Genomic DNA, 23,984 nt, shown 5'->3' on the forward strand with positions numbered 1-23,984 from the left:
CTTCAACTCTACAACATTTATGAGATAAATAAAAGAGAAGGTGCAGGTCGTGTCGTATCAGGAGGTGAAGGATTTGGCGGGAAGAAGAGAGGAATGGCGATTACTCCACCGACAAGAGCGCAGCTCTTAAATAGAGAGAGGGAGGGAGAGTCAAATACTTAAACCCACGTTATTACTATTGCGTATGGCATACAAAAATAAAATATCCTGCGTGGATTATATATCCAGCTGAAGCTCCCCTAACCAAGTCTCTGCCGCATCCGTCACACAATGCAGCTCGGCTATGCCACCTGGGAACCGGTACAGAGGGCACTCGTTCACTATGTGAGATATGGTTTGATCCGGGTGACCACATTCACAGTATGGCGACTCCTTTAAGCCCCATTTATGTAGGTGATGGTTTGACTTTCCATGGTTGGTCCTACACCGGTTCATCCCTGGTTTATTTTTTATTTGTAAGGTGGTACGAGATCTATCTCAATTTTACATCTGCGTACGGGCAGGTTTTCTGGCGCAGATCGAGACAAAAGCGTCTAGCTCCAGACAAAGGCCTATTCAGGCCGTGTGAGTTCCTCATATGCCTTAATTTCTCAATGACTGCCTCCCTTTGTGAACTTCTACGATTATTTTCTTCACGTCAAATGTTCACGCTGCATTCCCCTGCAGGCTAGACGAGGATAAAATCTTATGACTTTAAAAGGGAAGGTTGAGTGAAGACACTTCAAAGAAATTCCGCTTTATTCTAGAATATGTTTGTTTTATTTTACTTACACAGGGACTGTAACCTGGAACCTGACAGAGGGCAGTAGTAACTGTCAATACTGTTCAGAGTCGGAGGACAGGAGTCCTAGTACGGCTTTGAAATAGACTACTCTGGGCGCCATCCCACTCGCGTCAGACAGAGTACTGCGGTGCGGAAGGCAAGAGCGAAACCACTGCCTTATTTTTGCCTAAAAAAGTAGCATGGTAAATGCTACACCGATAAGATTTTACTTACTGCGGTAAAACCAGTGACATACTATAAATATATCGACTCGCAATCGCTAAGGACTTTTTCTAAAAATGCGTCCAAACCGTGTTTAAATACGAATATATAAAAATATATAGATAGTATAAGTTCGTTCCCTGAAATTAAGATTTTATGGTTGTTAAAATAAAAAACCAATATCGGTTGTACAGTCGTAGAATAAGGAATTATATTATCATATTATGCTTTGATCATACAGCTAATATAACAAAAAAAAAAGACATTTCCTACTTAACTTTCCATGTTGTTATGCTCCTAATTGAAAAACACTGTTGTTACATTTGTTATTCTGCGAGCTACAGCGTAGCAGCGTAGCAAATGTAAACAAATGCTACGCCGTAGACGGTAATAATCAGATGCAACGAACATTTTAATGAGAGAAAAACATAGAATGTGTTTCTTTTTCTTTTTTCTAAATGGTTTTGTACTTTGTAAGCTAAAGGGTGGGGGGCTTTGTGTGGTTTTAAAATGTTGTTTTGTTTTGTGCTGTTTGATAAACAAGCGTTTATAGATGTTTTTCTTTTTTTGCAAAAGGAAAAGTACAGTCGTCACTGTCGTGTTGACAAAGAAGAATGAACATTCTGGTCTAAACCGCCAATACTGACGAGGCATATGTCATTTGAAAGGTCTTTTGATGTTGATTAATTGTCTCTATGGTGGCTCTTCTGGAAGAGCTGTACTTTATGAGTTATTCTGGATTTTGATTTCTTGTCAAATTCTACACTAGACCACCTCCCATACATTTTTGTGCCGTGTTCATAAAAACTTACAAGTCTACAAGCTCACAAGCTACAAGTTACTCACAAGTACATGTAAATTAAGTTTATTAAAAAAAAGTAAAGGGATTGTAAACTATACTTGTGAAATAAATCGTATAAAAAATAAATCGTATCGTTAATATGTCGTTGTGCAATAAAGTATTATTGATTGATTGATAAATATTGCAACTTGTAACATGTTATTTATATGTGTAGTTTTGACAAATCTTCTTCTTCTTCTAGTGCCTGTCCATTACTGGACGTTGGCCGTCAGCTTTGAGAACTCTTCTCTGTCAGAAGCAAGACGAAACAGCTGTTCTACGGTTGTAATGCCGGTCCATTCGCGGATGTTCCGCAGCTATGACTTCTTCCTCCTCCCTCGACGTCTTTTCCCTTCAATTTTGCCCATCATAATTAATTGAAGCAGCTGGTATCTTTCATTCCTAAGAATATGCCCCTGTCTACGCACCTCACTAGAGGGGTCGCGGGGTGGCCGCCGATCGCCGTTCATTCGTCGCTCGCCGACCCGCTCGTTGGCAACACTAATAAAAAAAAAAGAGAAATCCACTTCTCTCTGCGCCTCGCTCGCGCTCGCGTTCGATTTGTAATCTTCTAAATATATTGTAATATTTTGGAACTAATAGACAGCAATATAGTTACAGTCCGCTGGTTTTATTTATTGCTATCAAGGATCCCAACAAATTGGTCCTTTCACCGTCTTAAAATCTAAAATTTTACAAATTAATATCTACTACGCGCTCGCGCATCGCCATCTTTCAATTCAACATCGAGTTGCGTCGTACAACGGTCGACGCGACGCGAAAAAAGGCAGCTATCAGCGGTCGAAATCTTCGCTTCAGTCTGCGAGTAATCTACAACCTGCGAGTCCACTTCGAGATTCTGCCCAACCTACGTGATTACATCGAGAGATCTGCAATTTCGCCGTCTTAACAGAAGTCACAAAAACGATCGCGCCGCTAACAAAAGGCGTTATTAACAACCAGTAGTCGAAATCTACACGTCAGTCTACGAGTAAATACGCTACTTTTTGACAAATACATTCTTGTAAAAATAAGGGACTTTCCAAGCTACGGTGTTCATAAACAATATATTTTCCTTCGTTTAACATTCTAATTTCATGGTTAACAGACATCATCATCATCATCATCATCAGCCCATTAACGTCCCCACTCCTGGGGCACGGGCCTTCCCTATGGATGGATAGGGAGAACGGGCCTTAAACCATCACGCGGGCCCAGTGCGGATTAACGACTGCTAATGTAGCCGGGACCAACGGCTTAACGTGCCTTCCGAAGCACGAAGGAGCTCGAGATGAAAACTTTTTTTTTTGACTGGCCTTTGCGAAAGTTGCTTAACTTCAACAATCGCAGACCGAGCGCGTTTACCGCTGCGCCACCGAGCTCCTCAATAAAACTCCTCGATAACAGACATAATTATGCACCTTTTATCTTTGTTTTTGGGTATAAATGATGACTTAACCCATACAACCAAACCACCCAGGCAAAATAAAATTACATCTTCCACCTATTATTATTCTGATCAAAATAAAGAGAAGCAATATAGGTAGAGCATTTTTTTTTGACGTGACTTGTTGTAGATTTGCCGCAGATGACATTAACTACTTGGCCGGAGAAATGGGGAGCGCTGAAGGCTCTCACCCGGTACAACGTTTAAGACAACAGGCCTGAGGGTGCCCAGTTGGATAGGTAGTGCAGCATAATTCTATAAGTATATAATGTGATCCAAATAACAAGAAACAATTATTAGTATATACGAGTATGCGGAGGTCCGTGTGGCTCTATGTCACCATTATATTGTTTTTGGGGAATGGTGGTCCAGTGGTTGAGTATTGGGCTCACGATCCGGAGGCCCCGGGTTCGAATCCCTTTGTGATCCCTAGTTTGGTTAGGACATTACAGGCTGATCACCTGATTGTCCGAAAGTAAGATGATCCGTGCTTCGGTACGTAAGAATGTAGTCGTTACATGAGCCATGTCAGGGGCCTTTGGCGGCTCAGTAATAATCCACCTCACAACTCACATGATAAGAAGAAGCTTGGAAAGCCCCTCATTGTGTCTGCCTTTGCATAAGAATTTCTTCGTTTTCTTTAACTCTTTCAGCGAGACAATTCTCAGACAGGAAGAACCATAGAGTATGTAAGTAAGGATGTGCTCACGACTCACTTCACAGACACATGTAAGGCTGTTTACATGTGCAATCACAGCACTCGAGTGTAGTATGTACGGTAGGTAGTCTACACAATAGTGCCGCGTCGAGACAGCGTCTAATTGCAACCGGGGTGGTGTCCATTGGTGTCGACATATTGTGGACAAAGTAGGTTTTTTTTTCGACATCAGTTATTGTGAGCTTGCATCGACGGCATTAACTATTTGGCCGGACAAATGGGGAGCGCTGAAGGCTCTCACCCGGTACAACGTTTAAGACAACAGCCCTGGGGGTGCCCAGTTGGGCGCGAACCTCGGCTCAGGGCGTCGTCTGAGAGGAAAAATATTTGAAAGAATTAATCAACCCTAGTGGGTCGATAGCGATAAGCGCTGAATGAGGGAAAACCCCGGTGCCGAACTTGCACACATGAAGACAGTTGGCTCGACCATTACAGTCGGCGATACGAGTCACTGACAGAAAGTTGGCGTTCTTCTAGCGATGGATGAACTATACGTACTGACTATCCCAATTCAGATAGTGAGCTTATGTTATGTTAAGTCTTAGACCCAAATGTCGACACGCGAACTGTCGCGCGTCCAATGGAGAGTGACAGGGTGTTATAAGTAGAAAACACACACTCTGCGCGTTGGTGTTTGAGACGCACTCAGCGGTTATGAGCGGGCGCGATGCGTCGGTACGCGGCGACTGTGTCCTACGGGGTGAGCGGTGAGCGGTTATGCCCAACGATTATGTTGAGTATTATTACGGCTCGTCTTTTTTAACCGTTCGTCCCCGAAATATATACCTGTCTCATCTTGCAAATGACAAGTTCTAATGTGCTATGTGAGATGGCTATATACTTTCGCACGCGAATCGAAAACGAATGATTCAAAAATACGGCTCTATTACGAGTGATTATTGTGAGATAATTACACTTATCCATCTAGACTGATGCATCAAGATCACAATACATCGAGATCGGGAAAATCGATGCTATTAGACTAGCTCGAGATCGTGGTTACCATGGTTACGCCTCGCCGATTTGCTATTAGACTACACAATCTGATCGGCAAATAGTAACCATGGTAACCACCGTGGCCTTGACACATCTAGCCTGCCGGGGTCGCGAACCTTACATAATCATGTAAGAATATTGACTGATTTCCGTTCTCTGCTCTTAATGCACTTTCATTTGTTCTCAGAAAATTATTTAGTTTTTTCGTAATGACAGCCCGCCAAAAGCATCAACTTTTTTCTGGCCAGTGTTTTTATGACAAAAAAACCTACAAATCGATTATTTACTCACTCGAGCAAAAATAAAAACGATATGATGCATTTTAACATTATTATGAATTTGATTATTTAAATTCGAGAACTGATTACAGTTCGAGACAGCCGGACAGGTAGGTGTGATAAGCCCTTTAACTTGCTATCAGACCACACGATCCTGATCGCCGCGCCTGTCACCTTGACGCATCGGGCAGGATGGATTGGCAAATGTAATAACCGAAATACGCGTATCTCTCAACCCTTGCATCGCGCCAGCAGACTGCAAGAGTGGTGTACACGAACTATCCAGTGCGTTGTATATAGCTAATGTGTTGTTTAGTGTTTACATGTCGCCTGTCGCCTTTACTCTCACTTGCAGCTACTTGTGAGAACGGAGCTTGAGTATATAGATACTAGTGTAGCATAGTGCAAACTCTGCGCACACTGGCCTCTCCTTTTTACCTCCAATCATTTTAAATATTGAAACATTATTTTTTCATGATAGTAAGAGATATGGTTTACTTCCTATTGCACTCAATAGGTATTATGAAGTGTTTAGAGTACTTACATTTATTATTATTTACGTTTTTAACAGGACATATAAAAATTTAAGTTATATGCAGGACTTATAGGAAGTCAAAACGTTTTGTATGGGGACTGTCAACGTGTTAAGTTCATTACTTGTATGCTATTGTAACCATGTATAAATATAGTAACTGTTGGTGACTCAAATAAATAAATAGAAGATGTAACTACGTTTTAAAGGAGAAATGATTAGCCTCCGTGGTCTAGTGGTTACAGCGTTAGGCTCACAATCTGGAGGTCCGGATACGATTCCCGATGGGGACAATGTCGAAATCTCTTAATGAGACTGTCCTTTGGTAAGGACATTGCAGACTTGAAGCACCTGATTATCCGAAAGTAAGATGATCCGTCCTTCGGATTTTAAGAACTTAAGATTTTATCCGTTGTTTTAGCAAGTTTTATTAATATAAAAGTTTAAGAGTTCAGCTCGAATTGCAGTCAAGGTGTTAAATATCTCTTAGCTGAGAACGAAACTCCAACAGGAGATAAAATTCTTTGATATTCGAAGCCATCACGGAAAACTGTAGAATAGTTCGATAAAGGAGTTGTGAAAGTATTGGATTACGTCAATGGTGGCCCAAAGGATCGACTCGAAGTTGTTATTTGCGCAATATTTGCAGTGTAGAAAAATGATTATTTATATTATGTCTTAATTTATAGTATAGACACATGACATAGCATCACGCCTGCATCCCCGAAAGGTTTAGGCAGATGTGTTTAGCAGTATGAACCTACTCCCCGCCAGCCATGTTTAAGTCCCATTACGACGCAAGCCTATTGCCATTAACCGGGCACAAATTCTGGAATCCACGAGATATCAATTATCTGTGACCGTTGGTATAAATATAGGTATCATGTTAAAGGGGAAACTTTCCCCTTCAGAACCAGCAAACAGAATATTAAATATATATTTTTTTATATTTGATACATTGATACAGAAGCATTTAACAGGAAAAAATACATTTTGAATACCAAAAACATATCATTAAAAATAAGGAAACGGTTTATTAAATCATATATTTGGAGCATTGCACTCTATGGAAGTGAAACGTGGACTATGACACAGAGAGACAGAGAGAGGTTGGAAGCGTTTGAGATGTGGTGTTGGCGAAGGATGGAGGGTATAAGCTGGACTGAAATGGTGTCAAATGAAAAAGTGCTGGAAAGAGTTGAAGAAAAGAGAACCGGAGAGGAAATATGATTGGCCACCTGATACGACACGATTCATTTATAACAAACATTATAGAAGGAAAAATTGAAGGGAAGAGAGGAAGGGGTAGACCTAGGATAACATTTATGAAACAAATAAAAGAGAAGGTGCAGGTCGTGTCGTATCGGGAGGTGAAGGTTTTGGCGGGAAGAAGAGAGGAATGGCGGTTATTCCACCGACAAGAGCGTAGCTCTTAAAAAGAGAGAGAGATATTTGATACAAAACCCGGCATAAAAAACCTGATTTTTGTAACGATAAAGCTAAAAAGAGAACACTGAATAGGTACACAATACTCTCAGTTAGGGACTTTCCAGGCTACGTTCCTCAAAAACGGTATAGATGGCGCTGTACAGATTTTCCTTCGGTTAACCTGTGGCGTTCTGGAACGCACGCCTTTATTTCAATTATAAAAGTTATAATAAATAATATCATTAATTTTAGTTATAGCGTAACGCTATAATAATCATAATGATAGTTATAATGGTTTTTGAACGAATTTTATTATTATTATGGCAACACTGCCTGGTTGCGAATGAGAATGTCATTCGGCTCTCTGGACTTTTCTGTAACGAAGTTCAAATTACAACTTTTTGTCGGACACTGACTACTGTTTTAATTATTCTCCATCACCTTCACCTTTGGAAGAATTGGTCGGCCACTACACTGCGATCGAACCTATTGTAGGCCCCAAAAACCTTCTAAATTCAAGGATAACAGACATTATGCATTCTTTTTCTGTTTTTGGGTATAAATTTGACCCTTTTTATTACAACCAGGCACAATTACATCTTCCACCCATTATTATCCTGATCAAAGGAAAGGAGTTAATATCAAGTGGAATTTTCCGTCGCAAAATTCATGTCTTTTTTTTGTTTTTTTTTCTAATTATTTTCAGTTCTATACTTTTGCGACGAAAAATTCCACTTGATATTAACTCATGATCATGGTCTGAATCATCCCTCAAAGATTTCGTTACGATGTCACTAACCACCTGTAATATATTATGCTTCTGTCATTACATTGTTTTTTGAATAATTATGTACTTACCCTTTACAAGTCAGTCGATTACATAAGATTACTAAATCTTTTAAGGGGAAATGTATACGTTTTTACAATAAGATTCCCATTGACATTCAGAATTTGTCTTTCAACTGCTTTAAGACAGTAGTTAAACAAAAACTTTACAAAAAAGGTTATTATAAAGTTAGTGATTATTTAGAAGATATGAATGCATGGGATTAACTGTCTGAAAACTGATATTAGGCAGCTAAATTACTCAATTGTATATCAATATTTTATGTTTATTTTTATTTATTTTTTAAAGAACGTCTAGGGCCCTGTGAAGTCCGGCACGGTGGTTCAAAACGGTGTACCATTCTTCAGAGCATCCCGTGCCAAATAAGCCGTAAGTTTGGAGGGTAATCCCACAAATATTTCAGATCCACAAACTGGCTGGGAGTGCACTAACTCAGCTCGGTGTTAGTAAATTGCAAAGTTGAACAAATTAAACTTAGTCGACCGAAGTAGTTTAGAAGTTCAGACAAAAATTATGCTGCTCCCTGAATTATACATGAGGTTCAATTATGGCTAGTGATGCTTGAAAGTTCAGATATTCAGTGAGATCTATGGAAAATATGAGGTATGGTAGCGTTGTGTTATGTTGTGATTAAGAATTTAGTTAGTCAACTGTGGTCCTGTGGTACAGCGCGGCTTGCTTCTCAAACGGGGACCTCCGGTTCGAATACCCGTACCGGGCTTGCGCCAATTGCTCGACCATTCAGGTGGCGATACGGCTAAGGGTAGCCGGTGCTTACCCGATACGTCTGTATCACCGAAGTGATAGACAGACAGACAGACAGGTGTATCCTTAGTAAATACGCCTAATTTTCTCCAGCTATGTTTAAATTCTATGTAATAGGAGGCGAGCCTATCGCCATTAATCGGACACAAATTCTGGAAATCATAGATAATTGATATTACGAATCAATTATCTTTGATTCAAACATGAATTGTGATCGCAAATTGGAACTCATAATGTCAAATTAGGAGCTCGGTGGCGCAGCGGTAAACGCGCTCGGTCTGCGATTGTTGAAGTTAAGCAACTTTCGCAAAGGCCGGTCATAGGATGGGTGACCACAAAAAAAAGTTCATCTCCAGCTCCTCCGTGCTTCGGAAGGCACGTTAAGCCGTTGGTCCGGCTGCATTAGCAGTCGTTAATAACAACCAATCCGCACTGGGCCCGCGTGGTGGTTTAAGGCCCGATCTCCCTATCCATCCATAGGGAAGGCCCGTGCCCCAGCAGTGGGGACGTTAATGGGCTGGTGATGATGATAAGAAGTAGACTACCCCTTAACACAGGGGGTGGTGGCATGCCACCTTTTTGTCCTGCACATCGCCCTCCTCTTCACCCGACAGTCGACTGTATTCCGCTCTACATCCCCGTGATCTGTAAGACTGCGTTTTATAAAGAGGATTTTATACGACAATAGGCCAGTTTTAAAGAAGTCAAATCAGTTACTTTTTACTAAACGTCTTTATTTCCGTGACTTATTGTACATTTGCCGCAGATGAGTAATTTGTAATTTTGTTTATCAATAAAACATTTTGATGGGTGACTTAAAAGTAGATAGAATTATTTTTACAAATACTTAGTCGTCATTTATTACGTTTCAACGCAGCCACTAAACTGCTTCTTCAAAAAACATCGTATTACCTCAAAAATCCTGAAATCCTGTTTTAAAACTGGGGTCAGCTCTCTTGACCCTTCAAATGCCCCGCTATTTTGTTCAAAATGGCGTAATAACAGAATAACGAGTGTTTCTCGTAAAATGTGTGCATGTCGAGCGGATTAATTAAGTCAAATGGTCTGTTTTCCTTTTGTGAGGTCCCGAGGTCTATTTTTAAAGGATTTGCGGAGGTATTTTGGTTGAGACGGTATATTGGTGGTTTTTGGCAGCGATGAGAATTGTACATGTCGTAAATTAAATTGCAGGCAATTAATTACTAATCTTACAAAACGTGGACTTTTTGTAATTGGTTAATATTAACATTCTTCATTCATTACAGGCAGATCACCTGATTGTCCAAAAAGTAAAAAGACGTGCTTCGGAAGACGCGTTAAGCCGTTGGTCCCGGTTATTACTTACTGGTGTAAGTACGTAGTCGTTACATGAGTCATGTCAGGGGCCTATGGCGGCTCAGTAATAACCCTAAGGCCTCTGCCTCGAATTTTGCGGGCAGCGGGGCGGCGGCGGCGGCGGCGCGGGAGCGGCAGGATCTTATGCGTATCGTCAAATGGACCGGGTCTCGAAAACAGCGGCGCGGGGGCGGGCAACGAGCGGTGCACTCCAGTCGAGCGGTGACCGTTGCGCGTCTGCATTGTAGTATAGTGTTGTACTTTTTTTTCGTGACGTAGGTATCAAAATGTCCTCGGACGTGCAAGAGCAAATTATTTCGGCAATCTTTGAGAGGAGACCCATATGGAACAGCAAAGATGTGAACCATAAAAATAGAAGAATAATTAATCGTTTATGGGAAGAAATAAAAAACGCCGTTGTCGCCGATTTTCAGACATTTCGTTTGCGAATGTCGACAACACAACCACGAACACAACACTACAGCGCTACAGTGCCGCGCGATCTGCCCGCTGGTTTCGAGAACAGGTATGCGTTGCCCGCCCCTCTCCCGCGCCGCCGCCGCTGCCGCTCCGCTGCCCGCAAAATTCGAGACCGAGGCCTGACACCAGGGTCGATGGGGTTGGTAATTCACCTCACAATCCACACGATAGAAGAAGAACATTCTTGAAAGTCAAACGAATGCCGCATAAAAAGTACATAGGTAGGTAACATGTGCTTGTCTAGCCCAGATAGTCCGATTAAAGGTAAACGTGCACATAGACGCACTGCAGGAGCCGCACGCGCCGAAATGCAGCCTAATACTGCGATAGTGACCTGGGGGGATTAAAAAGGCCACATGGAAGCAATTCATGTGGCCTTTTATGTTTGCGCATATAAAAGTCAACTATTGCTTTTTTGATGACTTGCTTATACGTGGCGTTTTAACCCGCCTCATCAAGTATTTCTGTTATTCTTTTTCAGACACTACAATAAGCAATTAAGAGATTTAAACTACTCACCTTGACCGAGGTCCACGATTTTAACAGGAGTTCGTAACATGTCGGTAGTCCCAGTATCAGTAATTACCACGTCCGATATCACTAAGGATCTCTACACAATTCTTATTTCACTTAACATACACACCAAATAAAGAAATATTCTTTAAAAATATAGAGAAATCCAACCGAAACCGATTTATCTAGCGAATCAGACGATAATGGCGCCCACGCGAAAGGTGAAAAAAACGACTACCCACTTTTCGCTCGCTTTTTAGTCGCGAATTGGGTAGTTTCCTAGGTCAAAGATAAATTGTAAAATTTTAATTACTAAATAAAGACAGATCTAAAGGTGCCAAAAACGTTTTCTTTTTCTTTTTAACTTATTTATGAATTTTAATTAAGAAAAATGTAATAATAAGTGCGACATTTTGTCACTTTTTTATGACGTCACAGGTAGCTTTTTCATACAAATTCCATAGACATTTTGTGTTTTGACGTTTAACAAAAAGTAACTGATTTGACTAGTTGGAAACTACCCTATTATTATTACTACCTACCCACTTATTTAGAATATTATAATCTTATAATGCCCAAACAGTCCCCATACCTAATGGCGTGCGAGTAAATAAAAACAGTTATTAAAAGTTAATAATTTATTTCCCTATAAACTATGAAGACCCAATCTCAATTAACAATACCTATAGACTGTTTTACTCACAAAAATCACATTTGCACATAATTTACAAGGAATAAGATACCTAGAACAATAAATTAAAAACATCTTTCTTTTAAAGTTATTTGACAATAAATACACCAATTAAATCAACAGCCTCCGTGGTCTAGTGGTTAGAGCGTTAGGCTCACGATCTGGAGGTCCGGGTTCGATTCCCGATGGGGACATTGTCGAAATCACTTTGTGAGACTGTCCTGTTTGGTAAGGACTTTTCAGGCTTGAATCACCTGATTGTCCGAAAAAGTAAGATGATTCCGTGCTTCGGAGGGCACGTTAAGCCGTTGGTCCCGGCTATTAGCCGTAAAAACACCTCCACCAACCCGCAGTGGAGCAGCGTGGTGGAGTATGCTCCATACCCCCTCCGTTTGATTGAGGGGAGGCCTGTGCCCAGCAGTGCGACGTATATAGGCAATTTATGTATACTCCAATTAAATACTTAAGCTTAGGAACAAAAACAATTTGTAAAGGGTTTTAATGTAATTCAGCTGGTTGTCTAACTGATGAGTTCTAGTTCTGCCAACCACGATAGGAATTATGGGCGAGACTGCATAAACTTGTCTTGAAAAGATCTTTCACCAGGACCGTAATTAAAGGCTGACAATAGGAGAACAACTAGGCAAACATATTTTTATGTTTTTTTTTTAATAATTATCGTGCATTTTGTAGGCGCAATAATTATGTCGCCATGCACGCCTATTTTTTATCGTTGTTAGCATCCATAGACACCTAAGAACGACACAAATTGCGAACTTATTTGAGATCCCACGCGGAAGGTTCCTGCTCCTGATTGGCTTTGATACCAAGCGCAAAATCTGGACCAGGATCTACAAGAATTTTATCTCACAAGTGTTTCTGCTACACATTATTGTTTTGCTTTCAATCTGTCCCTTAATTTCAACATCCTTTTGTACATGGCAAGTTTGTTTGGAGGAAATGATATTTTGCCTGGTGTTTCCTGGAAAAAAAGAAAAGATGCCAGTTAATATTGATAATATAAAGCATAAATGTTTAGAATAACTGAAATAAAAATGCATACAATATTACACACTTCACCCATTATAGATGGCAATATGGCTCACCATCTATCACGCTGATCTAACAAAAAGATTGGTGAGATGTGGGTACTTATTTCAGATGGATGTACCTTCCTGCCCCAATTGGGAGATAGTCTTGTAGGCTTATGTTACACATCCTACATCTGGTAATCTGTTTACTAATGTAATAAAAAGTAGCTTTTATTTCATACTTACATGTGGAAAGAACTCTAAATCCAGAAGTATAATTTCAAGATGTGTTCCGATTATGATTAATGGTCCTGTTTTCCTCTCACAAATATCCAAATGTACAGCATATTTTCCATCAGGCAGTGTAGCTAGAACTTCAAAAGACGGCTTTGTATTCCTTTCCTGGCAAAATAATCTATACAACAGTATTTCAGACGTAGTCGTGCCAATAATTACGAAGTCACTATAGAAAAACAAAGCACTGATTGGTGGAAAATCCAGGTACAAATGTTGGTATTTGTCAGTTTCTATTTTGAAAAGACGGCGCGAATAACATATGAAGTTCTTATCATCTAATGCACAGATGTGTTTTATGTGTTGTATCCACTCAACTGGGATATTTATCGGCTTTACAGACAAATTCTTGTCATTACTTATGGTTACAATTTTACCACATCTAGTAAATATATAAACTATATCATCACTAACTTTCATTTCTTTGATATCATAATCACATCTAAGTATAAGTTTCAATGGTATTTTTTCTAAAGTTAGTAGACATTTAAAAACATCACGGTCTTTGTAGAAGTACAGTGCATCTTTGGTCAGGATGAAATTGTCTGCTTGGAAGAATGCTTCGGAAGTGTGGGCTGGATTCTCAACAGACCGTTGCAGGTATAAACCAGATTTTGTTAAAATTGCTGATGCACAGGTGTTGTGCGAGATTTTTAGGCAGTGTTTCTCTGGTACTGCAACTGGTAGGTACTTCAATGTAGTAATTTCATAAAGAACGAATCCTCGATTATCCCGCAGAGGTAATAGATTATAATCCGTCTCGAGAGCATGCAAAGTATCCTCTTCATTGAACTTGAAAAACTCTCGTAATTCTTTATCGACATCCGATGTTTTTGTTGACCACATTGTTAGGTTTTTGTAGATGTGGTACCACTGGACATCGTCGCCGACTTTCCTTTTGGCGATTGTAGACGCATGTTTGAAGTCTTTCCTGCAAAACTCTTGCCACAGTAGGCTCGTCACGTCAATGATCTCTTTCCACTGTTTACACACTCGTCGACACTTTCCTACACTGTATCCATCGGTTCTCTTCAGTATTTCAACAAATGTTTCCAAAGGCAAATTATTTATATCCATTTTTTATTATAAATGAAAATGTTTTATGATTTCGAGTTCATGTTTCAGTCACTGACATTTAGAATCCAATTGATAATTTCAATGTTATACAGCAATATTTAACATTAACAACATTTTCTCTATCTTTCTTAAGAATTTTCAGTTCATATGGTTTAGTTTTATTTAATAATGACCTCTGTTTTCAATTTTATCACTTCACAAAATCTCGTGATTATGTATGACGTTTATTGGTCAAGTTGGTAGCATTTGTAAACCAATGAATGATAAGGAACAGATGCATTCAAGTTAAGATACATAACGTTTAAAATCCAATTATTTTTTGCAGTCAAGTGCAGTATATAATCCTTTCGTTCAAAAAGTACGTTATTGTAAATGAAGATGAATACAGAGCAAAATATTTATTCGTGGACGTCCTGAATAGAAAAACCTGAACAACAATAACTTGCAGCTGAAAATTAAATTATTCATGAACATACCGAAAGACAATGACGCCAACCTCAGCATATTCTCGGCGCGGAATTTAAAAAAGTTTTGAAATTCGAACAAAATCTTTCCAAACATGGAAATAATTATTTTTACTTTCGAGGTTTTTGATCCAGCTATTTTATAATTTAAAAATAATTTGTGAAAATGTCGCGGATAGGTAATAAAGAATGCCTATTAATATTCACATTCTAAACAAGTAAATAATAATAATGCACACAGATTTACAAGACATTAATATTGTAGAGATACATACACTCACGCCTATTATCACCGGGGCAAGCGGGGGAATTCCATTGTTTGATATATCAATAGTAAGGTACCTATTAATAGTAGTATCAAGGTATTTGAAATAGAAGCTAATCTAAGATGATCTAAAATCAATCACATTTTACTTTCCGAGTTATTTTCGAATTTTATTTATGAATTAAGTAACGTTAAGTAATGAGTGCGACGTTTGACCGCTTTTATTGATGACGTCACCATACAAACTTCAAAGAAAACTTTCGTTTAGACATTTCGTAAAAAGTTGTCAAATAGGTACCTACATAACTATTTATAGTTCATTATTATATAAGCAAAGGACTATTGGTATAATAAATAAAACACAGAAAGCATATTTATAGGAACGATTTAATTGAATACGGCTGAAGTAAAATGGCGATTCTTTTACAAATAATTTATAATTGCAACATTTCCTACTACTTATGATTTGGAAAATATAAATCAATAGCCACATATCTGTATATGTAAGTAGTACCTAGGTAGGTACCTATTTATAAAATATTTACACAAAAGTCTGTAAATATACCACTAGTCTGTATTTCTCAAAATTTAGAATTAATTGAATAAATAAAAATAAAATAACAATTCCACACAACGTTTCAAATAATATTTTGATCAACCATAATTACTCTAACAAAATATATAAACAACCACAAAATATTCTGATAAAAATACCCAAAGGCTACAACTAAATGGTAACTCACAAAACAATTAAGTACAAAATTAAATTACTTAAATTAAAATTCAAAATTGTCTTTCAAAAATCATTTATCAATAATTAATTACAAATTGATGTAAAAACATTAACAAATGCAAATTTCACTACAATGCAATAATAGGAATGATTTGTAAAAATTAATAACAATATCAGTTTCATAAATTAATGCAACAAATAACAAAACTATTCATAATTAATTTGTGTATTTATTTATTTATTGTTATTTTTAAAACTGAATTAATTTTGTTCCTACAGATATAAACTGGATATTTCTACATAATATATTAGATACAGTATGTATAAGATTATTTAAATCAAAATTGTAATTGGTATCGAAAAAAGGACGTTCGTTATTTCCTGAAAGTTTATATTATACACTTTTATTCGGTTTTAGATACACATTATTCTATAGCAAGAGTAATTCTGTATAACATGTGATATGCACGATTGCACAGGTACCTATATTTTTATGACTGTATGTTTTTTATTTACATGCTTCTTTCTAATTCCGTCGAATTAATTTAGTTTGACAGTCCCAAAATGAAGGTCGTCCTTCATCACACTTAGGGTTAATACCATAAGGAATCGAAGTGTCAATCCAAAACTTAAAATAACAAATTGAACCTTAAAATCCGCAGAGTAACGCATATATTACTTATGAGATTTTAAAATGACGTGCGCATTTTCATATTTAGAAATTGCGACTAACGCTGATTGGTTCTTTTTACAATCTTCTTCGAAGGTTGAATTTGTTATTTTAAATTTAGGATCAACTCAGCCCTAGTATAAGCCGACCCTCAGTAGAAAGAGATAGATTTTCAACTATCAAACTAAACTAAAATTATCTTCTTCCAGACGGAAGCGACTCTTAGTATTCGCTTTGCGTGAATCTGAATATAAACACATGCTAACAGTTAACTTTCATAACTAGAGATGATATAGTATTAAATACAACATTGAACAATTATATTGAATGATTCTTAATTGTCATTTTAGTTATAATAAATTAATTTGAATGATTCTTAACTACATTCTTATAGAATTCTTTATGATTGAATGATTTATTTATAGTAATGAAATTCATATACGTACATTGCACTTATAGCTTCTAGCTACCAAAGTCGGTTGAGTTTAGAACTAAGACATTAAATAGTCAATCTTATGTCAGATATCTGTGAGTTTTTGTAGATGATGTTGATAACGATGCTGATTCCAGAAGACAAGCCCATACCTTTTAACTTAAAACAAAAAGGAAATGTTTGGAATTAGCACCATTGCAGACTATTAGAATTAGACCAATATATTATACAATTTGACAATCATTCTACTAAGCAGGCTCAGTCTGTAATCGACTCGACATTTTCATATGTTTCGACCTGTCAAATAAAATGGCCAATTATTTATTTATTTAGTATTCTTGTGGCTCAAAAATGACGCAATGACAATCATACCGCGGGGGGCGGGGCTTCAAAATCACGGACAAATAGTTTATTTACAAATAGATTATTTTGCTATTGTGTTTTGTTTTTTGAGTGAGTTTTGGCGTTAATAATCCCTGCTTCCATGTTTATTGTCGTTCACCGTTATTAACACGTTTATATTCATCTTTCAACCATAACCGACATAAGATTGATTATTCCAACTTATTTTGAATCATAGACTTAGATTTTGACACATATGTGTATGTTTTAATACCTACGCAGCTTAGGACGTTACAAGAAACCAATTAAAACTAAAAATAATTAAATAAATGACTATAAAAATTAACTACTCATACTAAATTCGCTAGTCACGTTTCCATTCAAAAGTCATACTTTTTTAACTATCACTTTATAATCACTCTGTATAAAGTCAAGCGAAAATTGTACAAGAAGTTAATTCAAATGTACTCATATTAAAGAAACATCTTGAGCATTTAACAAATTTGGTTTTTCACAACATCCTATAGAAGTGACTGGATTAATTAAATTAAAATTAGTGAAGGGCGAATGGTATTACAATTATTTATTTATAGGAACGGGGTATTCGAATGAAAAATAAGCATTCGAATTAATTTGCTTTATTCGAATTATTTGTTTACGCTGTTCACGATTTTGTAACTTTCAAAAATAAAAGTAAAAATTTAATTGCGACCAAAAATGCAATAAAATAAACAAATAACAAATACAATTGTGTTATTTAAATAAAATAGAAACAGCCATGAATGTCACGTTTCACACGTAATCATAAAATCATTTGAATTATTAATTCAATTTTTTATTCGAATAAATTATTTTGGTCAAAAATATTCCAATAGGGAATTATAATTCGAATGATTAATTTTCATTCGAATGACGAATGATCTTTCGGATAGTATTTATGGAATCGTTCGAATAAGTCCATTGGTAATTTTTGGAACAATCGCCTATCACTAATCAAGATACTACGTTCAATTCGTATGGCATACAACTTTTAGCTTAGATTACTGTAATAGTGATATAAACGGCTTATCAACTATTGTTGAGCATACTTGCAACGACTAGCATAGTAAAGCTTCCGATAATATATAATGTCGCTGGAATAGATGCCAGAAGTCTGTACCTCTCCTCTGTAAAAAAAAGATATGTTTTTTTTTATTGCGTTCCTGTTTACGAAGCTTGGTGATTATTTGAATAACGGTAAATATATGTGAGTATAATGACAAAAATGTTGCTTCGTTATGTCCCTTTTGAAGTAAATAAAATAGATGGGATGAAAGATTGAATACTAGGTGCGATAATTACTCAAGTATTATACTGTCATATAAAAAGAGTAACAGCTGATACTAACACCCGTATTCTAAGATGTTTACTCGATCTCAGCTGAGTATTCTGGTATTTTGAGTTGACACTTGAGGACTTTCACTCGAGTCGAGCATATCATACTGCCAATAAAATAATACGAAAATAATGACGTCATCCCTTCACTCAACGTCACTGGGGTAAACTCGAGGTAAGATTGAGGCGATGTCTAAGAATATCTAATACCTACTTAGATGTAAGTTTAATTTAAGTTTCCTTTGGCAAACTATGCGCCAACATCACATGTACCCATTTTTTTACGGTTTCCCAAGATACAGGCTCCGCCTAGTTTGGGAACCTCTGTTCATTTGGATATATTTTTAATATAAGTACCCATTATACTTTATGTGCCTCATTGTATTGTTTTCTGGTAATAAAAACATTTTTCATATATTTTTTTCATCGATTTTGAGCTAAGTTCGAGGGAGTCGTCAAGGTCGCCTCAACTGCAGACGGAGTGGACGGCGATATAAGTTACCATGTTAGAATATGGGTGTAAAAATAAATGAAGTGCAAATGATCCCAGCCCCCCAGCCTCCTCAAAAAAAACTCATAAAGTATATTTGATTTGATGAAGCTTCCCCTAAAAGCTATGAAAAATATAACTACACCAATGAAGGATTCATATAATGTTAAGTTACACCACGCCAAAGCTTTTTAGTGGTTTAAAACCTGTGAAAATATTGAGTTTATAGATATTTTACAGTGAAATTAAAAATATCTTAGTAACGAAAGGGAACTTATCTTTAAATGTCAAATTGTATGAAGAACACCGTCAAGACAACTTGTAGGTAGGTACAGTCGCGAACAATATTATTTTATCATTCATTTGGGAGTTAAAATATAATTTGAATAAATTATAATGATGGATTAATTTATTATGGATTCTAATTTTGATACTTTTGTTATACCTAATACTGGGTGGTGTATTTGCATGTAATCTAAAGCTGATATTCTATTGTTTATTTGTACAAAAAATCTTAAGAAATCTTTCACCAAATTACCGAAATTCTCAAAAAATAAACTCAATCAATCAATCAATTTATCTTTCGTAAGCAATTTCAATGGTAATTTTAATTCGTTAACGACTGTACCGAATCATTAAATTTTAATGATTTTAAAATAAATTATTTTCACAAAAAGGCCTTAAAAATGATAGAGCAAAATTATTGTAAATATCGAGAAGAGGTCGCAAAATTCTCATGCATAATGGCGGAAGAAATTAAAAACTCATTCAAGTAAAAATAATACTTTTTATTCGTAATCATGTTAAATAACAGTCTTATTTTATTGTTAGTAAAAATAACATTTTATAAATAAAAAAGAAAAATATCTAGCGCAAGTAACAATGCCTTTCTATTAACCTACAGAGACAAAAAATAATGTTTTTTTTTTCTCTATACTGCTAATTTAATTAAAATCACATTATAGATTCGTGGCTTTGTCTTTTTTTAACGTACAACAAACATCAGTTTTAACGGGTATTTTTTTCCTAAAGTATATCGAAATCATTAATAAAACGCAATACAAAATCCAAATAATTCATATAAATCACTTGTTTTTTATTCGATGAAAAGATTATTTAATTATGGAATAGTTTTAAGTAATATGTTTCATGCAATTTTAATAAACTTGCAACAATTTTTTATTACATGTCACACTAAACAGATATAATATTTAGCGTTGTATAACACTGAGGGACTTTGCAGACTACGTTCCCCAAAAAAAACTAGATGGCGCTGTACAGTTTTGTCTTCTTAAACTTCTAATTTCATGGATAACAGACATACGCATCTTTTATCTTTCTGTTTTTGGGTATAAATGATGACCCTTGTTATTACACCCAGGCACGACACATCTTCCACTCATTATTATTCTGACCAAAATAAGGAGAAGAAATATAGGTATTCTATATGTATCTGATCCAAATATCAAGCAACAATTATTTTTATATATAATACCGCTGGTATTACATTATATTTTTGCATAATTATGTGCCTCGAGCAATGAGAAACAGGGTCGACAGGTGACCAACAGGGTCCACACATAATATCAGCGTCGTGGTTCACGCCGCGACTTGTGCTGAGTGAGGCCCTTTTATCTCAGGACGTCCACCACCACCTTATGATCATTTCGACTAACATCCGTCATGCTTTTTTGTAATTGTTTTAGTGGAAATTTCATATGATGTTGTTGTCTTTTTTTGTATGTGTGGCGTCCTTTCATAATAAACTATTTCTATTCTATTCTAAAATAGGTAATTATCATGTTACATCTTTTAAGTCAGAAGTGGAATGCACTTCCAGCATTGGTGTTCCCTTCAACTCACAACTTGAGTTTCTTAAGGCAAAACTGCATAGGCACCTTTTGGGTTGTCACACTTTAAGAGGCAGAACGGTGCCAAAAGCAAACCTATTTGATTTAAAAAAGTCCCAATATCAAAATACACTAAATTATTAAAAAAAAATTGAGTAAAATTTGCAAGTTTATATTTTGTTAAATGGAAAAAATAACTCCTTTATCGATGATAATTTTCCCTAGTTATATTTTATATCAGATTGGTGAATTGTGAATGGAGTTAGAGAAACGTGATCAATTTTATGATAACATCCCTTATGATGGACAAAAGATTACTTTCCATTCCCAAAAGCCCTTCATACCTTGAAATATGACGGAATAACTGCTGTAAAACTGATGCATACGTACACTTAGATACACTATCATGCTATACTGATAATGGCCCTGATTTCAGTACACAAATGAACGTAAAAACTAGAAGCTCAAATGTAGGCGGTAGCACTGTTGAGTATTCCTAAATTTCGACAGTTCTCCATATAGCTAAAATTGGTGGTGATAACTTGCTATAAAATGGAGCAACGCGAAGTGTATCCCGTCTGAAGGATGAGTTACGAAAAAAAAAGCAGCCAGTTACAATAAGGCAGTTTTGATTGAAAATAAATTTTTCTAAGCTTTCTTCTCCCGATCTTTAGGGAATAAATATAACACTATAATTTTGCTGTTAAACGCTGCGCAAAGTGTTATATTGTAGTCAAAATATAACCAAAACGATATGTTTGTTTACTCAAATAGTATAGGGAACTGACAAAATTTAAGAACACTCAACAGTAGGGACACCTGATGGGAAAAATAGGCAGTTTTGATTTTCTCTTTTTCTTAACCACCTAAAAGGAAAGGGACGGATGATTGACAGCTGCTAATTATAAAATGAATGAGTGAATGAATGAATAACCCGGGCGAATCAAATAGGCATCTTACTGGTATGTAACCCATTTTCGTGTGTTTAAATTTCTGCCTAAAATTGTCGTGTGTTCCATAAACTTTATGCCTGTCGATTACCCGTCCCTTTCCTTTTCGACGGAAATTATTTTATATTTTAAAATAAAATTAGACGTGTACTGGAATCAACACCAATATACTGAGAAAAAAATTGCGGTGCTCGATCTGTCTTTATCTACCTAGCTTAATCACAGAAATGACTTCAAATGTCACGAATTCACGATAAGTACTTGACAACAATTAACCCTCGAAAATAAAGTACTGAAATATGTCGTTTACGTAAGAGACGAATGAGAAAATTTGCTACAAATAGTTCTAAATATATCAGGCAATTTCTCTAAGTGGATTCTTTTAGCTAAACTAATACTGCCTAACGCCCTTGGATCTAGGAGCACAGCATCTGACTTCGGCTCGACCATAATAGGGTTGTCGTCAGAATCGAATATAATCTCGGGATCATTCTCGATTATTTCCTCGATCGTCTCCCAGTTAGTTGGCAGCTTTTTCGCTGTATCGCAACACTGGCACATGCCGTAATCGCATTCTTTTTTATTCATAAAATACTCCGCGTCGTCTAAAATTGTTCTTTCGGCTTTAGGGATGCGGAAGGGGACGAAAATCGAGAACTTTCTCGCTGAATACTTCAGCAGATCCTCGACGAAATCTTCCTTTTCAGTAACAACGCTTTGTTCAGCTATACAATTTTCTAGGAGAGAGTTCCGTCGGTCTTGATCGTTTGTAACCGAATTTTTGCGGTCGAATATTGAGTTTTTCCTACTGCCAACTGGCGATAGAGTGTCAAAGCTTATCTGCATGCTATTCTTTCGTTTCTGACCTGTCATAGCGATGGATTTTTTGGTCGTCGCCCACCCTAGCGAGCGCTGCACCGCCATCTTCCATTTAGTGTACCGCGCGTCGCGATCTGTCAATGAAAAACTGGTTTTAGATCTCTATAACCATGGTATAAGAAAACCAGGTATGCTCAAAAGTGACAGCTAACATTTCATGGTTTGCTCAGCTAACGTCAAACGTTAAAAATAAATTACCTACGACCAATGTTTTTAATTGACTCTGTAAGGCAAATTTGAACTTTTAGTAAAAGATTTACATACAGTTTTAAGTAAGTTTTATTATGTAAGTTGTAAGTCGAAAACGGGTTTTACTTTTGTCAATTATCATATAATATCTAACCATCTCCTTCTATCGTGTACGTTGTGAGGTGGATGACCACCTCAGTAACCCTAGTGTCAGGGTTAATCATAATCATAACATATTGCGTTCCACATGGTAGTAAGCTGGTAATATAAGGTGAGTAACGCATATGGACCCGGATCGGACACAACAACTATTGAATATAGAAAGAAAATATTTATTCGGCAAAAATACATAATTACATATTGTAAAATGGTAGTTGGTAATTAACATTAGAATTATAAATAAACAGCTAATGCCATAGCCTAGCTGTAGCTAGATTATGGCGCTGACTTTCAGCTGCAGCCGATTTATCATCAAAAACAATTAAACAAAACTGGGCTCCTAAGTCCAAGCACATTAGTTTCAAAGTATCCTCACCGTCGTCCGTGGTGGTGGGTAGATAGGTGTCGGCGTGCGTGGCCTGTCGCCGCCACGTGTCGATGCTCCACACGCCGGCGGAGTACCCCGCCGCGATGGCCACGCCCAGCGCCGACATGTCCCACGAGTGGGCGCGTACTGCCGGTAATAACATGCCGATTAACACTTGTATACATAGCTCCAGTGGCGGCCCTAGGGTGGTGCGTGGGGTGCCACCGCACCGGGCGCCGAACTAAGGGGGAGGGAAGGTGTTCGCGCCAAAATCAACCAAGACTAGTTCACCCTGGCCGCAAACTAACTTCACCTCTTAACTTTATTTCTTTTCTTCTTCTTTTTGGGTTAGATTGCTCATATTTTAAGGGGCTGAGGGGTGCCACTTTGAGGTCTCACACCACCTAAATATTTTGCTACGGCCGCCACTGCATAGCTCATAAAACATTTATTTTTATACTACCGTGTGGGTTGTCAGGTGGATTGACAAAAAGTAACTAGATTTTTTATTTTTTTTTATTGAGGACGAAAAGCCGCGTGACCGCTTACTATGGGTCTCGT

The 23,984-nt window shown here is 37.1% G+C and overlaps 3 protein-coding genes across 5 annotated transcripts in view; all 3 read right to left on the reverse strand.

Moving 5' to 3' along the window:
• LOC126378048 (titin-like) overlaps window positions 1-11,233 on the reverse strand; it is a 795,425-nt gene extending 784,192 nt beyond the window's left edge. Inside the window, exon 1 of the mRNA XM_050026148.1 lies at window positions 11,172-11,233. The gene's annotated coding sequence lies outside the window, so the exon portion shown is untranslated. The remainder of the gene's footprint in view (window positions 1-11,171) is intronic.
• A 552-nt stretch (window positions 11,234-11,785) lies between these two features.
• On the reverse strand, window positions 11,786-14,481 carry LOC126378133 (uncharacterized). The gene is made up of 2 exons (XM_050026318.1): window positions 13,134-14,481; window positions 11,786-12,838 (listed from the first exon to the last, which is right to left on the reverse strand). The coding sequence occupies exons 1-2, from the start codon at window positions 14,256-14,258 to the stop codon at window positions 12,746-12,748; spliced, it is 1,218 nt and encodes a 405-aa protein (XP_049882275.1). The 5' UTR covers window positions 14,259-14,481; the 3' UTR covers window positions 11,786-12,745.
• An 875-nt stretch (window positions 14,482-15,356) lies between these two features.
• The window catches only part of LOC126378074 (glycerol kinase), a 66,132-nt gene continuing 57,504 nt past the window's right edge, over window positions 15,357-23,984 (reverse strand). For 2 of the 3 annotated variants that reach the window (XM_050026210.1, XM_050026208.1), the window contains exons 13-14: window positions 23,433-23,570; window positions 19,797-22,782 (exon numbers count right to left, since the gene is read on the reverse strand). In XM_050026210.1, coding sequence (XP_049882167.1) covers window positions 22,136-22,782; window positions 23,433-23,570 — 785 coding nt within the window. In that variant the 3' untranslated portion in view covers window positions 19,797-22,135. Of the gene's footprint in view, window positions 18,332-19,796; window positions 22,783-23,432; window positions 23,571-23,984 lie in introns of those variants that run through there. The other variant, XM_050026211.1, reaches the window with a different exon arrangement.

Source organism: Pectinophora gossypiella, chromosome 25 (assembly GCF_024362695.1).
Source record: "Pectinophora gossypiella chromosome 25, ilPecGoss1.1, whole genome shotgun sequence".
Lineage (NCBI taxonomy): Eukaryota > Metazoa > Arthropoda > Insecta > Lepidoptera > Gelechiidae > Pectinophora > Pectinophora gossypiella.